At 46.5% G+C, this 20,735-nt stretch overlaps 1 protein-coding gene across 1 annotated transcript; it reads right to left on the reverse strand.

The window, feature by feature from the left end:
* Positions 1–155: 155 nt before the first annotated feature.
* On the reverse strand, positions 156–10,684 carry RAX (retina and anterior neural fold homeobox). Its single transcript, XM_086962921.1, has 3 exons — positions 10,367–10,684; positions 8,170–8,402; positions 156–1,030 (listed from the first exon to the last, which is right to left on the reverse strand). The coding sequence occupies exons 1-3, from the start codon at positions 10,638–10,640 to the stop codon at positions 572–574; spliced, it is 966 nt and encodes a 321-aa protein (XP_086819047.1). The 5' UTR covers positions 10,641–10,684; the 3' UTR covers positions 156–571.
* Positions 10,685–20,735: the final 10,051 nt, after the last annotated feature.

The raw sequence follows: 20,735 nt of genomic DNA on the forward strand, positions 1-20,735 counted from the left end.
AATGTTTATTTCTCTTCTGTTTGCTTATGTTCGTCTGGTGCTAATTTTTTACATTGGCTCTTACCACGGTTTGCCAACTTTTCACCCCAAGAGAGGGTTTCAACCTACTTTGTAGTGCTGTGTGCCATTATTAACTTCATTTTACCACCCCCAGTCAATGTATATGTCAGGTTGTGCCATCATTGAGTCAAAATGTCTACCATTTGATTTTTGTTTGTCCATCCAAATAACAAATGCCAACCAGAATTCTCATCATTGTCTATCAGACTTTGGCACATTCGTCTGCCTGGATGTATTGCCTGCCAGCGTTTGCCACATTTTTCCACTCGATTTGCATCGCTGCCAATGTTTCTGACTCAATCCAACTTCATCTCCTTGGCCGCCTGGGCTGTGATATTTTCTGTCCAAGTCAGGATCTCCGCCGTGGCATGTTTGCCAAATTTTCGACCACCGTAGGTTGGCTGTAGTCAAAGCCACATTTCCACGCTAGTCAGATTGTCTGCAAGGGTTCCCCATGTTTTCCTCTCAAGTCATATTACCTGCCAGTGTTGGCAATATTTTCTCACCTGAGTCATATTGTCTGCCATGGTTTGCCCATAGACTGGATGTGCTCCTTGGCTTTCATCCTCAGGGCTGCTATGCTGTTGTTTCTGGGGTCTGCTTCATCCAGGGGAAACTTGTCCATAAAGTTGGCCCCACACTGGTAAGGCGGTGGTGGGCCCATTGTCATGGTTCCCAAAGGCTGCAGGTTGTGGGTCATGGGGGGTGAGTTCATGAAGGGGGGTGGGGTGTAGCTGCTAGGGAGGCTCTGAGGAGAGCCCATGAAGCCTGGCAGGGTCTGTAGCGGAGCGCTGCTGGGCAATGGCGGGTTGAGCCAAGACTCCAGGGAGAGGTTGCTGCTGAGGGGTCCCATGGTGGAGGATTGGGGGGACCTGTTGAAGGATAGAATCGGGGAGTCCTGCAGCTTCATAGAGGTGACTTCCAGCTTCTCCTGTCTTCTCCATTTTGCTCTTCTGTTCTGGAACCATACCTGAAGGAAAGCATTTTACATCAGTTAAAGAGGTTATAACACCTGCGGGTGAACAGACAGTATCACAAGACTGATGTTCAATCATTGGACCAATGTCCGAGAATCAGTTTCAGCCCCAGGCCCAAACCAAGCATATAGATGTAGCAGAAGAAAAAGGGCAGGAGGAAAAGACAGGCACTTAATCTTGGAAAGTTTTATGAAGATTGACCAAGTGGGGAACAGGGGATGACAGCAAATCTTGTCTCTCCAATTTAAATTGTCACCAGGAAGCATTTCTCAGAAACTAAGTCAAAACTGCTGGACGGAATGACACAAAACAATGCACGAAGGCAGAAGGCATCCAGGTTAATATACCTCTTTTATTGGATGCAGACCAGTGGTCAAAGTGGGTGGGATCTGAGGGGCAAGGTGTGCCAAAACTTTTTTAATTTAAGAAAAACAGTTCCCCTACTTTTTGTCAAACGACAACCGTTCTGGGGCAGTTAATTGCAACAACTGAAATGCTTCAGCTGAAGTGTAATGCAGGGAGACTTTTATGCTGTGACACTGAGGAAGGGGCAGACAGCTAAACAAGCCTTCTTGTCAGGGTGTATGCTTCCCTAAAAAGAAATGTACATGTGGGCAACTGGTCAATCTACCCTTGTAAAGGGTGCTTGGAAGACGGTATTGGCTTTAGTTGATGGAATCAATGTAAGCTTCCTGATAACACACATTTACTCTTTTTGAGTGGTACTGCAAGGGAGTTGCCAGATGAGCTGTGAAGTGTGTGCTTTTAAAAGAGAGTTATAAAAAAAAAAGTGTGCACTACCTACAATCTGGGCAGTACTAAAATCAATATTTTAGACATATTTTTTTCATCTTAAAATCTTTTTGCCCATTTTGTAGCAACTTATCTTATTCTGTGTATAATGTAAGTTTAAAATAATGACTTCAGTGTTCAAAGTGCTTTCTGTCACAGACTGAGACCTCGTATCACTAAGCACTCACCAGTCACTATTCTCAACTGCACCAACCATGATTCAATTCTGTGGGTGTCTGGTTATACACAGACCTCTGCAGTGCTTTTTTTAATTGAGGTTTCACAATATACTTGCATTTATTTTTCATTTAAGGTGTGAGTTGTTGTATATGTAGCTACCTTAAGGTGAAAGAACAAAAACGTTACAGAATACTATGTTTTTTAGCCATGCCTGTGACCCCACCCCCATTTACCCCACCCCATTGTGCAAAGCATCACAGTTCCCATACTTTTTTGTAGCACTTTGACCTCAAACATAGATGCACTCAAACTAACACACACAAATAAGAGGATAGATGTAAATGCAGACAGTGTCAAACACACACACATTGAAACATTCTCACCCAAATGCATACATACACGCAATATATTGGGATGCAACTCACATACACGTACTCAGAAAGATAAATTTGGAGAGAAATACATATCCAGACACTTATCATAAGGCAGATATATATCCAGACAAAATTACACGCAAACACCTACGAACAGAGATGCACACATGAGGCGAGGCTTCTGTTCCCTGACACAATTTCTCTCTCACACACACACACGCACATACATACTTATGTAGGGAGGGCGCTCTATGGAGAAAAGCTCTCTCTCTCTCACAAACACACTCCCCCAATGGCGCTCCTAATGAATTGGTTAAAATGTGGTTCCCCTTCCATCAGCCTTTTCATAGAAAGTTTATGGAGGGCAGAGCCAAACTTCTGGCAAATGTGGTTACTAATACTAATGCCAGTATTGCATGCTGAAAAAAACTGAGAAGCGCTCCTTGAATTAGTTCCACACCCAGCAGCTGTGGGTAGCAGTGGGGCACTCATCCAAACAGATTTTTTTGTAAAAATCACTAACAAAAAAAAAAAGGAATTTTTACAATTGAGAATTTGAATAATGACAAAAAAGCCCAGCAACACAGCATGGATCGAAATATTACACAGCAAAGGGAAGACTGAGGGCACATTTAGTAATTTACAGCGCAACGGAGCGCAGAAATCATAGTTGCTGTGCTACTTTGCGCTAGGGGGAGTCCTATTTGTTAAGATATGATGCTGCCGCTCTCTTCCCAATTTCAGGGGTATACGCTGGCTGCCTGTCGCCAAGCATACACATAGGCATCATGCTGCTGGACTGGTCTGTGGGGCACTCTCTCTCACTCTAGCATTGCCAGATGAGCCGGCTTGAACGGGCCAGAGTGTTCATTTTGTAATTCTGTCGCGGCACATGGGACTAAACAAAACCCTACAAAATGGCCCTTTCAGGCCTGCTCATTTGACAGTGCCAGTCTGCACGACAGGCCAGTGCGTGTGTGATGTCTAGCATAGGTTTCGTACCGGAAGGCTACTCTTCAGTACACACTCTTTGCCTAGAAAAAGCTTAAAGCTCTTCTCAGAATGGATGTGTGTTGTATAGTGCACCACACATGCAACGTGGGTAAAGTTTGGAGAAAGTACCAAAACAAATCTCCAACTTAACAACTGCCCCGAGGAGCTTTTATTTTTGGGTGTAAGGCCCTTTCTGCCATTGTTAGTAGATAGGGCTTTGCATCAAAAACAGTGGGTGGGAGCAAGGGAACACCAATGTACAATCCATGAGATGTGCCCTAGAGGTAAAGTTGAGCAAACCAGCACAGGGCAGTACAAAGAGATCGCTGTGTTACTTTACACACTGCTTTCCAGCACAAATAAAGTTTTGTGCAAAAAAGTAAATGAAAAACTAACGGTTTGCTTCACTTTTGGTGACTGTGCACTGATGCAAAGCGTTGATAAAGCTGTCCCTGAATGTAAAATACAACACCCACAGAGACACTGCTGTGTAGATGAGAAGGTACTTGAGACATTTGTGAATTCCCAAAGAAGGAGGCCTGCGCCTGGGCTCTGGATCATCTTTTAATCCACCTAGAGATGAATTTGTTTGTTTGGAGAGACTGCAAAGGGTTAATGTTCTTGTAGGCTTTCCCACTACATGAGAGAAGGAAAGTCCCAGAAACAAATATAAAAAAACTAAAATCTATAAATCGAAGGAAAAGTCTAAAAACTGCATGAAATGCTGTGTCCGTCGTGGAACGGCGTGGCTTAAAGACCACAGCACGTGTATGGGTGAAAGCTGCAACAACCCGCAAGGTTAGCTAATGCATCCATGGTATTGCCCTAAAGCACCCCACAAGCAAAACAAAGCATCCCTGCTCCAAAGAATGAGGAGAGGCAGATCTGGACTCTGCACCCAGTCTCACTCCCTGTGAAATCAAGGGAGAGGCAGAGACGTTTCAAGGCATGGGTAAGGTGGGCTCCGGCCCACGGCCCCGCCTTTCACGGGCCCCCTGATAGAGCCAGCTCTGCTCCGCAGAGAGTCTTGACCTGGTGACCTTTAGTAATTTTTAAACAGATTGTTTTAAATACCGTTTTCCTTTAATTTATTTTTAATGTGGTTGATGTGTGAGAGTCTATTACAGACATTTTGCAGAAAACTGTTGTGTTTATGTTTCATGCAACATCCATAAAAAATGTCTTTTAGATCAAAACAGGACCTCACATATGAGAAATGGTAGGGTCTCGCAGAGATTGTTTGCAGTAATATTAGTGAGCTGCCGCTGTGTTACAATATTGAAAACATACATCACTATCCCAGAATAATAGATGTAAACATTTTGAATTTGGATAAGTGTTGCTGCGTACCCACAGTGACCTGGCCAAAGAGAGAATGAAAGAGATCAAATTGGGTCATAAATTCAGAAATGTTCCGAACAAGGGCCAAATACATTTGGCCCCAGGCCCTCAGAATCCTTAAGATGTCCCTTAGGGGGTGTTGGGGTTTGGTTTGTAGAAAGGAAAAATAATGTGAAGTGACTCTTCCTGCAAACTGGCATGGATCCCACGATGCGCCGGACCAGGGCGCGTATTTGTAGCTGGTTTATTATAAGAAAGTGTGTGTCGGTGCAGCTGGACGTGTTGCTTATTTTCCATAATAAATCACCCCCATTTTTGAGATTACAAAACATATAGCGCCAACCGCGAAATGAATAACATCTTGCCACTCCCGGTTTTCTTCCCGGTTTTCTGAAGATTAAGGCACAGGAGATAAGTGTAGCGAGGAAGCTGGGATGATGAAACAAGTCACGAGTTATGTTACTTACTTACTATAGAGCGCCCCCCTCACCTAGACCGTTATGTTGGCGCTATGTGAAAGTGAAACAGGGGGTTCAATTGTCAGCGGCTGCCAAGGCCCGTATTTACACCCGCTCAACCTGCACGGGGGCTGGGAGCGTTCTAAATAAACTTGCAACGGGTCTGCTGGGAACCAAAAGGCATTTGGCGGTTTATAAAAAATATCCCTTAGAACGCATCGATTCATAAAATGAAACAAGAGGGGTCAATTCGAAGTTTCATTATAGTCGTTAGAATCAGATTACCCGTGTTTTAGCGTACATTCTCCCAGTGGTATGGCCTCGTAGCGCTAATGGGAAACCTGTGAGGAAAGTGGTGGCATTAAAAGCGCGACCAATTTTCACACGACTATAAACCCCAATCTCTTGGAAATGCGCCAACGCACTTCACTGATGAGCGGTAATAATGGTGGATTTTCAGTATTTTAATGACTAGGGATTATGGATGAAGCAGGATCAATTGTGGGAACAGTGAAGCAAGCGAGTAGTTAAATGTTTTTAAGGAGTCATCGTTTTTTTAATAAAACTTGCGTTGGACAGCTATATATTTTCAAATAACTATAAAACATAGATCAGCCACTTCCCAAAGCGGGAAAAGGTAACAATGGTATACTATAGACATGAAAATATTAATAATGAACGACCTTTTCAAGGACAGCTCTCTGGGCTCGTTCGGGTTGAATCTATTTAAAGTTTTGGTGTAGCGCCTCGCGGAGGCATTCGGTTACTTCGGAGCGCTGAGAATAGACGGAAGGTAGATACAATAAAAGAAAGAAAGGTAGAAGACAGAGACCTATCGGATTTGTAATCACCGTTCTGACTTTTTTAGTCACAACTCCTGAATCTAATTCAATTTCTTACCTATGGAATCTTACAATATCGGAGCGATTTTAAGGAAAGTGTGGAAGTGCTCTTGTTCCCGCTCGTAAATCGGCTCTCTTAAAACGTTTCAAAAACATTTCCCGCGGAGTTGCAAACGGATATTTTTTTGCTTCATTTTCAACGACTCCAGTAAAAGACATCCCACTGTAGGGTGTTTTGCGCTAGATCCTGCAGCTGAAGTAAGGACGGTCACTGTCAGGCCCACCCCCAGGCCGTCCTGTGCCGGAGACCGGAAAACTGGCAGGGTTCATGGACACATCTGCCTCTTCGGCAGGCGTGTCGTCTTTCAACGAAATTATAAATGCATTTACTGTATCTTTTGAAATAAAAAAAATAAGTTTGTTTACACTCGGACAATGCTGGCTTTCTTACTGTAATAATCGTCTTTCATACAGCGCAACATATCGCATATCTGCCCTTTCTACGCGCTGTATATAGCACACTATTATTACTAAATAATTTACTTCAGTTTACCGACCTACGAAGGATGGAAGGCTGAATGTGCACCAACAGAATTCGAACTTCTGCTTTCCAGAACGCCGCATTTGTCGGCGTCGAGTTTTCGAACCCGTTATTTGGGGAGTACGGAGTTAGTGAGTACGGAGCGACATCCCTCCCTTCTCCCGGATTCTCAGTGCCTGATACCCTGATTCCCGACCCTCGGGGCTTGGGTGACTGCTTCCCGTGCCTGCACCTAAGCCACTTCTGTGTGAGAGCTCACCGAGAGACACATGGCCTGCACAAGGTTCGGAGTCTTTTCACTCTTTGGGGCTTTCCCGGGCCCTTCGAGGGTCTTGTCTGCTCCGAGGGCCGTGCGTCTCCCCCTGAGGGGTTTCCCTCGGCTGAGGGCTGAATGCCTTGTGTCTCCTCACCCCGAGGAGTCGCCCTGGGCCGAGCGCCCAGGGCGAAACCTGACTGAGCTCAGGGCTTGTCTCTGACCCAGAGCGAGCGGTCCCGACAGCATCTCTGGTGCTCATGCTTTACTCGCCCCCCCCCCCCCCCCCCTCTCCCCCACCCCTCTGCCTCAGCATCACAGCTCCGCGTTCGCTTTCTGCAGGTGAAGCTCGGGTGTGCCGCTCCAGAGGGCGCAGTGTTGAGTCTCCGCGCAAGGGGCATTCCATTCACGCACCTGGCTCCTCCCACACAACCCTTGCACGCTCACTGCGGAAGGCAGGTTCCCTGTGATGGCCTGTGGTGAGTGTGTTGTCTTGTCCCCCTGTCTTGACTATCTTTGAAGCCCCTCTAGCAGTGCTTTTGGATGATTTCTGCTACTGGGAGGTACCGACGCCCCATAGTACACCCCTGCTCAGAGGTGCTGGCAGGAGGGCGGGTGCGCTCCCTTTCAAATTAAAGAAATGCAGGCATGCCACTCACCGGCACCCACGCTTCGGGCGGGGGGCTCTGGGAGGCCTGGTGCTGAGCGCGCTTTCTTGGCCCCATTTTATGTTTCATATTCGCCCCCCCCATGTACCTGCACGCGCACTCTGGACAGGAAGACCTTGAATGCTTTGGGGGCAGTGTGCCATCTAAGCCTGCTGTGCATCTTTGACCCCCGCCCCCTCCCCATTCGCCCCCACGTACCTGCACGCGCACTTCGGGCAGGTTCACCTTGGAGGCTTTGGGGTAAGTGGGCCATCTAAGCCTGTCGTATATGTTTGACCTCCCACCCAGGGCCCTCGCCCCTCATTCACTCCAGCCCACGTACCTGCACGCGCACAGGTGGCGAGTGCGCTTTCTTGGCCACATCTTATGTACCTGCTGTGACACATTCGTCTCCCACGTACCTGCACGCGCACTCTGGACAGGATGTTTGGGGTAATTGTGCCACCTAGGCCTGTCGTGTGTCTTTGATCTCCCACCCGGGCCCCTCGCCCCTCATTCGCTCCAGGACCAGCCCTCGTACCTGCACGCGCACTGGTGGCGCGTGCGCTTTCTTGGCCCCATCTTATGTACCTGCTGTGACACATTCTCCCCCCCACGTACCTGCACGCGCACTCTGGACAGGATGTTTGGGGTAAGTGTGGCCTGTGGTGTATCGTTGACCCACCCCCCAGTGCCCCCACCCCCACGTACCTGCACGCGCACTTCGGGCAGGTTGACCTTGGCGGCCAGCTCCTCGCGGCTGTACACGTCCGGGTAGTGGGACTTCTCGAAGGCGCGCTCCAGCTCGTGCAGCTGGAAGGTGGTGAAGGTGGTGCGGTTCCGCCGGTGCTTCTTCTTGGGGGGCTCCTCGTCGGAGCCCTTCCCCTCGCTCCCCGCGGACAGCCCGGGGCTCAGGGCCTCCTCCGAGGGGCTGCAGAAGGCCTCTGCGGGCACGGAGAAGAGCAGTTATTTATTGCAACGGGGGCAGGGCGCGTGCCCGCAGGCACAGCATCACCAAAGCAACAACATCAACAACAACCGGGCATGCAACTACCAGGATATAATGGAAACAATAACAGTGGCAAGATGCGACACCCAAATTAAATGGAATAAACGATTCCCAACAGTATTAACATGTAACAATAACAAGTCAATTTACGTTCTACAAACCACAGCAGAAATAATAACAGTCACAACATCTATAACTACAACAAAACAATTAGAACATCTCTAATAGCAGTAGTAAAGGTGACTACAAATAAGTACAAACATAATAATGTAGCACAAAACATCAAGGAATTTAATTACCAACAAACACAACAATAACAAAAAATAGCAACTGTAAAAAAAAGTCAACTCCAAAAACAATATCAACAAAACAAGAAATAATAATATAATGCAAAGGAAACAACAAACACGGCAGACATAAGCGAAATAACTAACACATTAGAACCACATTAAAATGAGGAAATATGAACTTTAACAACAATAATAATAATATTGATTATAGTACGATTTTAAGAACTCTGTAGCAACAATAACAATTAAAATGTCACCAACAACGACTGGTACTAACACCGACAACGATTCAAATAGTACTGGTAATGCTAATAATAATAAAATCTGAAATGTTCTTTCAGTTATTGTAAAACATTTAGTCTTTTCACTTTGCCATTATTTTTCCTTACTTTGCTGATAAATAAGACACTTTTTTATTTAAATATTTATAGCATACGGACGGCTGTGGTCTATTCAGTCCTATTTATTTCCTGTGAAAGTCAAAATTGTTATCTCATTTATTTTCCCATTAACGGCGACAATACTGATAAAGACGAGAGATACCACAGACCTCTAAAACTCCTGCTAGCTTGCTATGACATTTGGCTTTTGGCTACACGTACTGAAATATACACATGAACTTTGTAAAGTCAAAAATGACGTGTTTATTTAAGTGTTTGAGTACGTAGAATCTTGTGGACTTTAGATACCCTTGAAAACAATCGGAGGCGATGAGTATATTTTAATCGCCCAAAACAAGCATTTTAATCGTGTGAAATAGCGCGGTCGACTAATGCACCTGTTGTAAAGGTGAGGACCCCTTCAGTGTCTCCTCGTTGTGAGGTTTCACAACGAGCCCCACGGGCTTGTCCTGTGGCACCAGACATGATGTACAGCCTCTCTCCTGGATATTCAAACATTGACACACCAAACAGAAAACAAGTGGGTGTAACTTCAGCTTCGAGGCGCTGTGTCTCTTCTACTGAAGCCCTGGTGTGTAGCTACGGAGTGCGCTTTACAAGTGTGCGCAGCAGTGAGCTTTGCTGCTTCAGTCTGCAATCTCCGAAGGGCGCGGTGTGCATTGCACGGATTCACTATAGTCTCTAGTAAGTGTCAAATTCGTGCTAATACAACCTAGGCGGTGTCGTTCACACTGGGAATCACGCAGTCACGAGGAGCTCTTGTGAGTGGATTTACAACTCACACTCGCCAGTGACCCTGTGCGCAGCGGAGCTCTCGCTGTGCAGTGGTAAGAACTAGCGTGATGCCACGGGGTGTTACTCCGGGGTATTTTTAAAAATCCAAATGTCAGTAATTAATAATAAAATATTTTTTTATCTCTGATTTCATCAACACCGTGTCAAAAGACAGGTGTGTTTACAATACATATCAGTGTGTCCTATACTTTTGCTGGATAATAGAAAAGCGCCTAGATAGACAGACCGAAATGCGGTATAAAGCGCTATGTAAAAGAGGTTATCCTTAATGTTGTTCTTCTTAATGTTGGTATTTTATTATACTTGTTATTTTATTATACAGGTCACATCGGGATACTTGACATGTGCTTCAATAATAAACACTCCCTGAAAAGTCCCGACGACCCTCCAATTGACCCTGGCAGCTCACTCACCCTCGAAGCCCTCCATCGAGTCGCCCCCTAGCGGCGGGGCCTGCGGGTGCTTGTGGTAGCAGTGCCGGCGGCCGCCCGCCTCTCCCTCCTTGGAGCCCCGCGGCTCCCCCTCGGCCTGCAGGGAGTCCAGCAGGCCGTCCTCCTTGCTGAAGCCCAGGATGGCCTCGATGCTGTGCAGTCTGGTGGCCGGGTTCCCCCCGGGGCTCCGGCCCAGATGCCCGGCCAGAGAGAAGCTGCCGTCGGCCATGCTCAGAGAGGGGCTGTGCAGGTGCATGGAGGAAGCACTGGGAGCCTCGCGCCACTGGCTGACGAACTTTTGGCAAAGTCCGAGCTGCGGTTGGTTCAGTGGTCGGTGCTTGGTGCCGCGATGGTAGGTGATGTGCTGCTAGGCGCTGTGCTGCTTGGCTCTGCTTCGTAAATCCTTCCAGGCCACACACGCGCCTCGAAGCCCTGCGCAGAGGTGGGGTCAGCGGTGGAAGACGCACAGCGATGCTCTGGGGCAGGGCGCGCCCGAGGAGCTTCTCTTAAGAGTTCTGATTCCGCTAAGCTGGCTCCGTGTCACCCCCCGGCCCCTCCTTCAGCAGCGCAGGATCAGCTCCCCGTGACCTCCCTGCCAGGAATGGCTCCCTCCCGCCCACTGCCCGGCACTTCTAAAGCAAGTTGCACGCAGCCCTCTCCGTGCAAGTGTCAGCTGTCTCTGCTGCGCTGGCTGGCACTGTCACACCCCCTTCGGAGCGGGCTTTGTTCGACTGCAGAGCCCACCTGAGAGGACGCCCCTTAAATGGAAACGCGCAGACGAGGCTTCACGTCTCGGCGTGAGAGTGCTGCAGAGTACATTTAACGCGAATCCCCACGGCTTGCCTCTTCCTCTCACGCGCTGACACGGATCTTAAGGTAACGCAAGGCACAAAAAGCAATCCAAGAATAAACAACATATACTGTCTTTCACGCCTGGCCACAAAAGTTGTGGACTATTTTAACCGGGCAAGAAGTACAACAGGCTACTTAGTATCCCCTCGTGTATCCTCTGTCCTCCCTCTCATCTTCTCCCCCCTTCTACCTTCACTCCACCCCACCCCACCCCACTCCATCCTTTCTTCCTCCCATAAACCAGCACCCCCTTTACCTTCACCTTCCCTTTCACATTCTCTTCTCTTTTTCTGTACATTTGCCCTTAAAAAGTAAAGCAACAAAGGGGGAAATCTGCTAACTTTTAGCAAACACAGTGCAGCAACCAAAGATGCTACCTTGAGCTGCGTCCAAGGAAGAGTGAAAAAACAGTCCCATATTTACTAAGATATTGCGCTGCTCTTCTCACCCCGGCGCTGGCGCAGTCCAGGCTGCCATGTCCAAAGCACACACCCTCCTGCCCTGGTGCCAGGCTGTGTGTGTTCTGTCAAGCATAGGTTTTTGCAGAAGGGTGACCTTCCAGTACAGTAACTATGTTTTTTTCTCCCTTTGCAGGTGCGTTGTACAATGCATGCAAAGTTTGATTGGCATGGGGAAATAAAAATATTTTACCTCCATTACACCTGCCTCAAGGTGGCATAAGGTTTTGGGGCACATCCCTGTCTACAATTGTTAGCAAATAGGGATTTTCGTCAAACTCCCTGAGTAATTGCAGGGGAACCCCCATGTATCACCCATCGAACGCCCCCTTGATGTAAAGCAGTATTATGCTGATTTACGTTGCACAGTTAATACTTGTTAGCTAAATATCCTGTTAGTAAATGCTAACATGGTTCAACAGATTCCATTCTTTTCAGTTGTTTGAATCTATATCGAATAAGGGCCTGTTGATCAAATAATATAAGCACCTTTAGGCTTTTCTCCCATCTGTGCCAACATCTCAAGGCAAAGGTGGTGTGGGAGTTGGTTCTGGGGTCTCAGAGATATCAAGGGTTACTGTAAAACAGGGACAATTCGAGGTTTTGTGTTTCTGGTGACTTGGAGCCAGCTTACTATTCCACCCAAAACTGATCATCAAGGACATCCCTTGAACACCTGACTTTACAGTGGTGAATCAGAGTGGTCCAGGGCTTACTTAAGGAGCAGGTGTGTGCGCTAAACACTCAGCACACAGCCAAGCACACAGCGATTATTAAATCAGTGCCCAGCCAGTGTATTTATTTTAAAAGGAGAAGTATTTCAGTCTATACGCACAACTCAATACACTATAAAACCGTAAGCAATGGAAAAGGGGTTTCACAGTACAGAAGTCCCAGCCTATTACCTTTGACGCAGGCTCTTCATGTCTCCCAGGTCCTGCCTAAAACTGGGGATTTCACCATTAGCAGGCCCTGCCTACAGTAGTGATCAGAGAGAGTGTTCCTTCTGTGTCAGTGCATTTCACAGACTGGGGAAAGCCCTTTGATACATCTGGCCCAGTCTGCTCAATTTCCAAACTACTTCCTCTTGACATAAAGTGGTATACATACACCCAAAGCACTACAACTTCTTTTGAATGTCTGCTAATGGAAGCATGTCTGATTTTAATGGTGAGAGTTAAATAATCCAGTATTGCTTGCATTTTGTACATTGAAAGACAGCCAACACAAGTTTCGTCTTAGATTACTTTTTCAAGGCTGAATATGTAAGGATAACCGGATAGTTAGAAGAACCTCGAGGGACCGGTAGAGTAAACCGGAGCCTTTAGGCCAAACTACACTGCAGCACTTCAAGTAACGATTATTGGACCATGACAACCCCGTCTGTCTCCTCGGCGCAGTAGGTAGTATCCGCTCACACGCGTGCGTCTCGTGATGGGTTTTTCTTTTGGGAGGCTCGGAGCATCTCGATACCGCTGCTATCAACATACTCCCCCTTGGGTTTGACACAGGTGTTTTTGGATAAAAGAAAAAAGTTCATGTTTTTGTTGTGTGACAACAGATGGTCCTTTGAAGAAGGGACATCACAGGGCAGTGAGTGGGGTTCTGACTGAAGGAATACATCTGTCCCCCAGTGACAGCACACTGGAATCCACAGGGCAGTGGTGGTTAAATCCAAAGTGGGTAATATGGTTTAACCTCTGAAAGGGGTTTGGCTTTGTTAAGGCAGATGTTCTTAAAAGGCTTATCACAGTGAAACTGCCAAACGTGGTTGACTATTTTCTGTACTGTGGACACTAGCGTGGCCGCCATACTTCAGACCAGTAGAGGCACTGGCTCCAGTCCTGAACTTTTCAGCTGCAAACGATTGATTTCAGGTGTGTTAGTCTAATAAGTTCAATGGGAGAAAAAGACTGCAAAATCCAGAATGCATTTGGATATCACACGAAAGTCTAGGACTAGAAACAGTGCTCATAACACAGATCGTCGTTTGTGATCCTCTTGAGGCAGCGGTCTTCTTCGAGGGTACCTCTAACAAACCTTCCACAGCAAGTGCTGTCCATCCTTCAAGGCAGTTCCAGGCTGCACTTTCACGAGGATACTGGACACTTGACTTCCTTGTACAGCTCTCAGCCTCTCCAAGCAGCTCGACTGATACACTCTAAAGACGCGCTCCTCTGTGAGGCTGCAGTCCAGCAACCCCTTCTCATCAGACAACACCCCTCCTCTCTCCAGGCAGTCCCCCAACTCTCCTTGACTGGACCTTGAACCAGGTTTGGTCCCAACCTGGAGGGAGCTGGCAAAACTGGCCATGACAATTCCTGGCACACTAAGAAGGGTACATTACCAGTATTTATTCCCAGGCTAATAAATTAGTCAGTGCAAGTGCACACTCTTGGGGATACCCCAGGTCAGAGCATGCATGCCTATTCTAGATAAGCCAGTGCATTATCAGGGCATCCCAGCAAGGACTTCCACAGGACATCTTCCAAGGCTGGTTTCAGGTAGTACTTGTCCTTTTGTATATTCAGCCCACACTGTTGAACGGATGCAGAAGTAAGAGGGGTCTGAGCTGGGAGTGTCCTGACCAGGCGCTGAAGGTTAAACTTCAAAGGGAAAATAGTGACACTCCAGCCCACTAGGCACTAACCCTGACTACAGCGACACTTCTGGGAGAGGAGTCAGGAGGTTTTCATGTCCTGCTCTCAGATTAAATAGAGGACCCAGGTAGCATCACGCTAGTGCTGCATTTTGAGTTATGATTCTTTCACAGGAACCCCAAGATAGATGTATATGCTAAACATACACACACAGACTTCACTGTCTCTCAGATGCTAACTATACATATGGTCTCCACGAATTTCCCACATGGATGGATTGTTGAAGAACCTGGTTAAGTGAGACTAGCAGACACCTTTTAACTGGAGAGCCCAATGGATATCTCTCCTCTGAAACTGACAGGTAAAATGACTCCCACTTGCACTAGACATCCATGTTGCTACCACTGCTAGTCTTACTCAGACTGGCGAGAGGACAGTAACCACTCTCCAAATGGGGAGTGCACTTTGGATGACCTCCTGACCTCAGTTCACCAGTTTGCGTAACCTGGGGGTCTTTAGTGAACACACATGCCTGAGGCAAAAATCAAAAAACCTGTAGCAACATTTCAAGACTTGCCGGGAGTTTAACAGAGGACAGGAGAGTACACTCTGGAAAGGGGACTGAAAATGTCTCCATTGGGTCCTATGGTTTTGTCACTACAATAAATGACAACTTTGAAAATATCAGCGTGCACAGCCATCAGTGGCAGGCATTGGAATCAGAAGCAAAGAACCGTAATAAAAACATCTACCAGTTCTACTGCTATTACTGGGGAAATAATGAAAGAATATGATAAAAAAATATTCCACCTCCAGTGATTGGACAAATGTCACTCTTTCCATTTGCAAAATGACCGATTGATGGACAGAAAGCTGAAACATGTTAAACATTTACCCCCAGTATAGAGATCGGGGCCTAAATGCATCATTGCTTCGCTCACCATGGCATTCCAGTTCGTACCCAGCCATATGCAAATCAGTCTTGACCCTGCTCCCCATTGGAAAAGTCCAGCCCTAACTTACAGGCTAGGTCATCACTGAACCAAAAAATAAGCATCCTGGGACCGGTTTCGGGGTCTAACCCCTAATCAGCCAGGCTAGCTTGACTCTGGTGTGCATCTGGGCATGCCCGTCCCACTTAGAGTGAAAGATTATGCCATAAAGATTCCACCTCCAGTGGTTGGACATATGTCACTCATTCCATGTGCGCATGTAGCACCAAATCTATTAAGCGAGAAGGTTTCTTTCTCTAGCAGATAAGTTGCTCTGTCTCCTCTTTGCGCCAAAATGATTCCCGCTCAAGCACACAAAATAAATCGTAGTTGGGGTGTACAATGACGTTGTCAAGTAAAGTGTGAAGAAACACCAGTTTTAGTACTTTTATTCCTCACGGTCCTTGGTCCTTTCGTCGTGGTCCTCAGCAGCCTACATAGCCAGTCAACTGTCTGCCATAAGGCCACATCTCATTCATGACCTCTGTAGTGCTAGCAATCCATCATCTCTCAATATTTAAATCCTGTAAGAAGGATGGTTTGATTTTGAAATGCTGGTCCAGTGTGACCTATCCTTTGAAATTCTCTGGAGAGGATGTATATGTTTCAGAGTGAAAGCTGAGAAATAGACTTTTTCTACTTAAGAAGGAGACTAAAATGATGGCTGAATCCTTAAAAATGTGGCCACCTTGAAAGCAAGCACTGATGAGCCCTGACTGCAATGATGAGCCCTGACTGCACTGATGAGCAGACCGCATACTTGGTCTGCCCAAATATGCGGTGCAACGCTTACAAATCGTGCAGAACGCGGCTGCGAGATTGATAAAAAATGTCCCTTTTAGGCAGCATATCTCTCCGCATCTGCACGAGCTACATTGGTTGCCAGTGGCAAGCCGAATTAAGTTCAAGGTGCTTACCTTGGCTTTCAGAGCGCTAAAAGGCACGTGTCCCAATTATCTAAAACTTCGACTTCCCCGCTACAACCAAAATCGAGAGCTGCGCTCAAACTCATTGCTCAAGCTAACTGTCCCACGCGTGAGGAAAGCTAGACTTGGAGGCAGGTCCTTTTCGGCCGGTACGGCGAAACTTTGGAATACCTTGCCCCCTGCCATCCAATCTGCCACGACGGAAGCTAGCTTTAGGAAGCTCTTAAAAACTTGGCTCTTTGTGCAATAATCCTTATCTTCCTCCTGACTATTTGCTTTTTCTGCAGGACTCACTAGCGCCGGGACACCTCACCTGAGGTAGCTGTTCGCGCTCTACAAGCATCTGTATTATTATTATTATTATTATGAGCCCTGAATGCACTGATGATCCCTTACTGCACTGATGAGCCCTTACTGTACTGATGAGCCCTGACTGCACTGATGAGCCCTGACTGCACTGATGAGCCCTGACTGCACTGATGAGTCCTGACTGCACTGATGAGTCCTGACTGCACTGATGAGCCCTGACTGCAACAATGAGTCCTGACTGCAATGATGAGTCCTGACTGCAATGATGAGTCCTGACTGCAATGATAAGTCCTGACTGCAATGATGAGCACTAACTGCAATGATGAGTCCTGACTGCAATGATGAGTCCTGACTGCAATGATGAGCCCTAACTGCAACGATGAGTCCTGACTGCAATGATGAGTCCTGACTGCAATGATGAGTCCTAACTGCAATGATGAGTCCTGACTGCAATGATGAGCCCTAACTGCAATGATGAGCCCTAACTGCAATGATGAGCCTTAACTGCAATGATGAGTCCTGACTGCAATGATGAGTCCTGACTGCACTGATGAGCCCTGACTGCACTGATGAGCCCTGACTGCAATGATGAGTCCTGACTGCAATGATGAGCCCTGACTGCAATGATGAGTCATGACTGCAATGATGAGCCCTAACTGCACTGATGAGCCCTGACTGCACTGATGAGTCCTGACTGCACTGATGAGTCCTGACTGCACTGATGAGTCCTGACTGCACTGATGAGCCCTGACTGCAACGATGAGTCCTGACTGCAATGATGAGTCCTGACTGCAATGATGAGTCCTGACTGCAATGATGAGCCCTGACTGCAATGATGAGTCCTGACTGCAATGATGAGCCCTAACTGCAATGATGAGCCCTAACTGCAACGATGAGTCCTGACTGCAATGATGAGTCCTGACTGCAATGATGAGCCCTAACTGCAATGATGAGCCCTAACTGCAATGATGAGCCTTAACTGCAATGATGAGTCCTGACTGCAATGATGAGTCCTGACTGCACTGATGAGCCCTGACTGCACTGATGAGCCCTGACTGCAATGATGAGTCCTGACTGCAATGATGAGCCCTGACTGCAATGATGAGTCCTGACTGCAATGATGAGCCCTAACTGCAATGATGAGCCCTAACTGCAATGATGAGTCCTGACTGCATGATGAGCCCTAACTGCAATGATGAGTCCTGACTGCAATGATGAGCCCTAACTGCAATGATGAGCCCTAACTGCAATGATGAGTCCTGACTGCAATGATGAGTCCTGACTGCACCGATGAGACCTGACTGCAATGATGAGTCCTGACTGCAATGATGAGTCCTGACTGCACCGATGAGACCTGACTGCAATGATGAGTCCTGACTGCAATGATGAGCCCTAACTGCAATGATGAGTCCCGACTGCACTGATGAGCCCTAACTGCAATGATGAGTCCTGACTGCAATGATGAGTCCTGACTGCAATGATGAGTCCTGACTGCAATGATGAGTCCTGGCTGCTGTCCCATCCCTCGAGTGTCTCCTCTTATGAATAACAAATTGAATACAAAATGTAATAATTCCATTGGACAAGGATTATTGCACCATCGACAACCCACCAAAATACTGTTTACCCATGTTATACTAGAGTGCTTAGGATTCTGTTTGTCAACATGATCCTACCAGGGTGATTGGGCAGAACTGAACCACCCCCTTAACCCACCCACACAAAATACAGTTTACTAGTTTTATACAAGGCTACTGGACCTTTCTCTTTGTAAATATACTTGGGTGATGGGGTAGAACAGTATGGGTGTGTTTCATGCTTTAAACTTAGGCCGTATGCTTATGCTTCCCAGCAAGAAAATTACAACGCCTTTTAAAAAAAATTCAGCAGGGTTTTAAGCAGAATTAGCAGGTGCCATCCAAGCTGAGTTTAAAAAAATGACAAATTCCTTTTACCATTCCAAGCACAGTATTAACACTCTGGGGTGGAAAAATACTGTTCAAGACAACCTGGAGTGAATAAAAGCAACACTTGACACAAATTTTGCTTATATAGGAGCTCATCATTGGAGGTTTATAATGCTTTGTTGCTTGGTGTAGATGGAACTGTGCTAAGCCTATCCCAGAAACATTGTTAGAAAAACAGACGTTTGAGGTGAGCAGATTTAGAGTGTCGGTGGTGTTGTAGAGCATTCCGTATAAAGGAGCTACTTCCAGTTAAAAATTGTGAACTACCCAGCTTTCCATGCTCTTCTTTATGTAGCACTTTAGGCCTGACGTGACTTTGATGCATTCCTCTTCATCCATTGTCTGCTAAAATGCTATTTCTATTTTGCTTCCATGCATTACAGCATACCGCATGGGTCAGCTCACTTAAAGCATTGACTCTTTTTCATGCCTTTTTTTATTTTTTATTTATGGCTTTTGTGAGCGCTTGGCAGCTCCCAAATTGCAGTGTTACTTTTACAATTGTAATATCGATTGCTTATGCTTGAAAACAAAAAACTGTAAACTTGCCATGGCCAGACGTATTGGTTTTGCCAGTGCTTAGTTCTACAGCGCATTATCACTTCCTTGGACGTCCTAGTGTAAGTGGACTAACACAGAGGACCACCATTCTGATAGAGGACCCAAGAACAAGGTTGTTCTCATAGCCAAGGTGAAGCAGTTGTTCCAGAGTTTCATCCACAGGAACGACAGCGAGGACACTCCATGTGGACTGAGCGATTCTTAGGACAGACTCAAATGAAGGCTGCCCAAGCCTATGAGGGTAAAATGCAAGAGCGTGATGCACGAAGATTTAATATGGATCCTACAATGTATTATGAATCAGTGGCATCTCTTGAGAGTGGACATGTCTTAAGCATGCCCTGGCTGGATCAACACTATCCTTGCTGCTACAGATTTTACTTGTGCAGTTTTTCAGAGATTTCTGAGATGGCAATAGACTCGGTTATCGCAGTCCAGTGTAAAGTCAAGTTGATGTAACACCCTAAGTGGCCAAGGATATACCTAGACGTAGGGCCCTTGCTCACTGTGCCACAAGAGCCAAGTTACACCTGACTAGAGAGCCCCAATAGTGGTGAAACTGATTTTGGGTTGATTGTATTCTGGTGCAGGGAGGACATGGCTTGGCATTTCAGACTGCTTGTCCCCCCCTTACGCAGAAACAAGTCTGACTTACGAATGGCAGGATTCAATCTGAGGTGGCATGGAAGGCAAAAGAAGGATGGTTTGGAATGCTCCAGATGGATTGCCAGTGGTCAGACTTATTGCAAGCATCCTCCCATCACCTCTTGTCTCTTTCAAGTAAGACTACCACATTGATTTGGTCCAAGTCTTTAAATAAAGGCCTCACAGTATAAAGTTAAAACCAGCTAGCCCAGGGATCCTGGGGTATGTGAGAGCTTTAGCCAAAACCAATATTGCTTGTGATCACTGTTGACAATGGGTGGATACTAAGTGAGTTGGGCCAATCATTCTCCAACCAGAGATGACCGATTTGAATATTATTCATTACCTTCATCCTAGAAGGCTTTCTATATGATGGTAACCTCACCTTGGGGAGAGGAGTTGGCCTACCAGCTAAGGCGGTCGAACTCGAATCTGGGGAACCGGGTTCGAGTCTTCTAATGATGCTAAATATCCTGTGATTCTGGGCAAATCACTTAATCTCCACATGCCTAACAAAAATGAATGTGTCCTCATGTAATGCAACTGGTGCTATGTAAAGCGATCTGATACCCGATACCGGGTCAAGTTCATGCTAAATAAAAAACACTATTTAAAAAATATCCGTTAACCTCCAGCTTGCAGCATACAGCTATGAAACTCTTCTGCTTTCAGGACACTAACCCTAACTACAACCTGTATCATCAGATAGTTTTAGAAATGAAATTCCACGTATGGAAGCGGCTCAAAACTGACTCAGTCTGTACATAATTACAGCTGGGAGAATGTTGCCCACTTTCCTGCTATGGGCACTGTTTCCAGTCCTTGACTTTTGTGTGGTAGTTTGGTGTTATACTCGTGCTTCATTGAGGTATTTAGAAGGACACACCTGAAATCAATAATTTGTAAGTGAAAAGTTCAGGACCGCAGAGCATGTTTGTAATGGCCCAGAGTGAAGTTATGACCTTAACTACGAAGGTCAGAGGCTGAAGTAAGATGAGTACTGAAGTGATGAAGCAAAACCAAAGTGGATGATGGATGGAA

This window comes from Lissotriton vulgaris, chromosome 3_1 (assembly GCF_964263255.1).
Source record: "Lissotriton vulgaris chromosome 3_1, aLisVul1.2, whole genome shotgun sequence".
NCBI classification, from domain to species: Eukaryota; Metazoa; Chordata; class Amphibia; order Caudata; family Salamandridae; genus Lissotriton; species Lissotriton vulgaris.

Bases quoted from the DNA above. Each gene is read 5' to 3' on its own strand.
- RAX (XM_086962921.1), bottom strand. From the start codon at position 10,640: ATGCACCTGCACAGCCCCTCTCTGAGCATGGCCGACGGCAGCTTCTCT. The intron at 8,403-10,366 runs GTGAGTGAGCTG...CCGTGCCCGCAG, and splicing joins CTCGATGGAGGGCTTCGAGG to AGGCCTTCTGCAGCCCCTCG. The intron at 1,031-8,169 runs GTACGTGGGGGT...GCTTTCCTTCAG, and splicing joins TGCCCGAAGTGCGCGTGCAG to GTATGGTTCCAGAACAGAAG.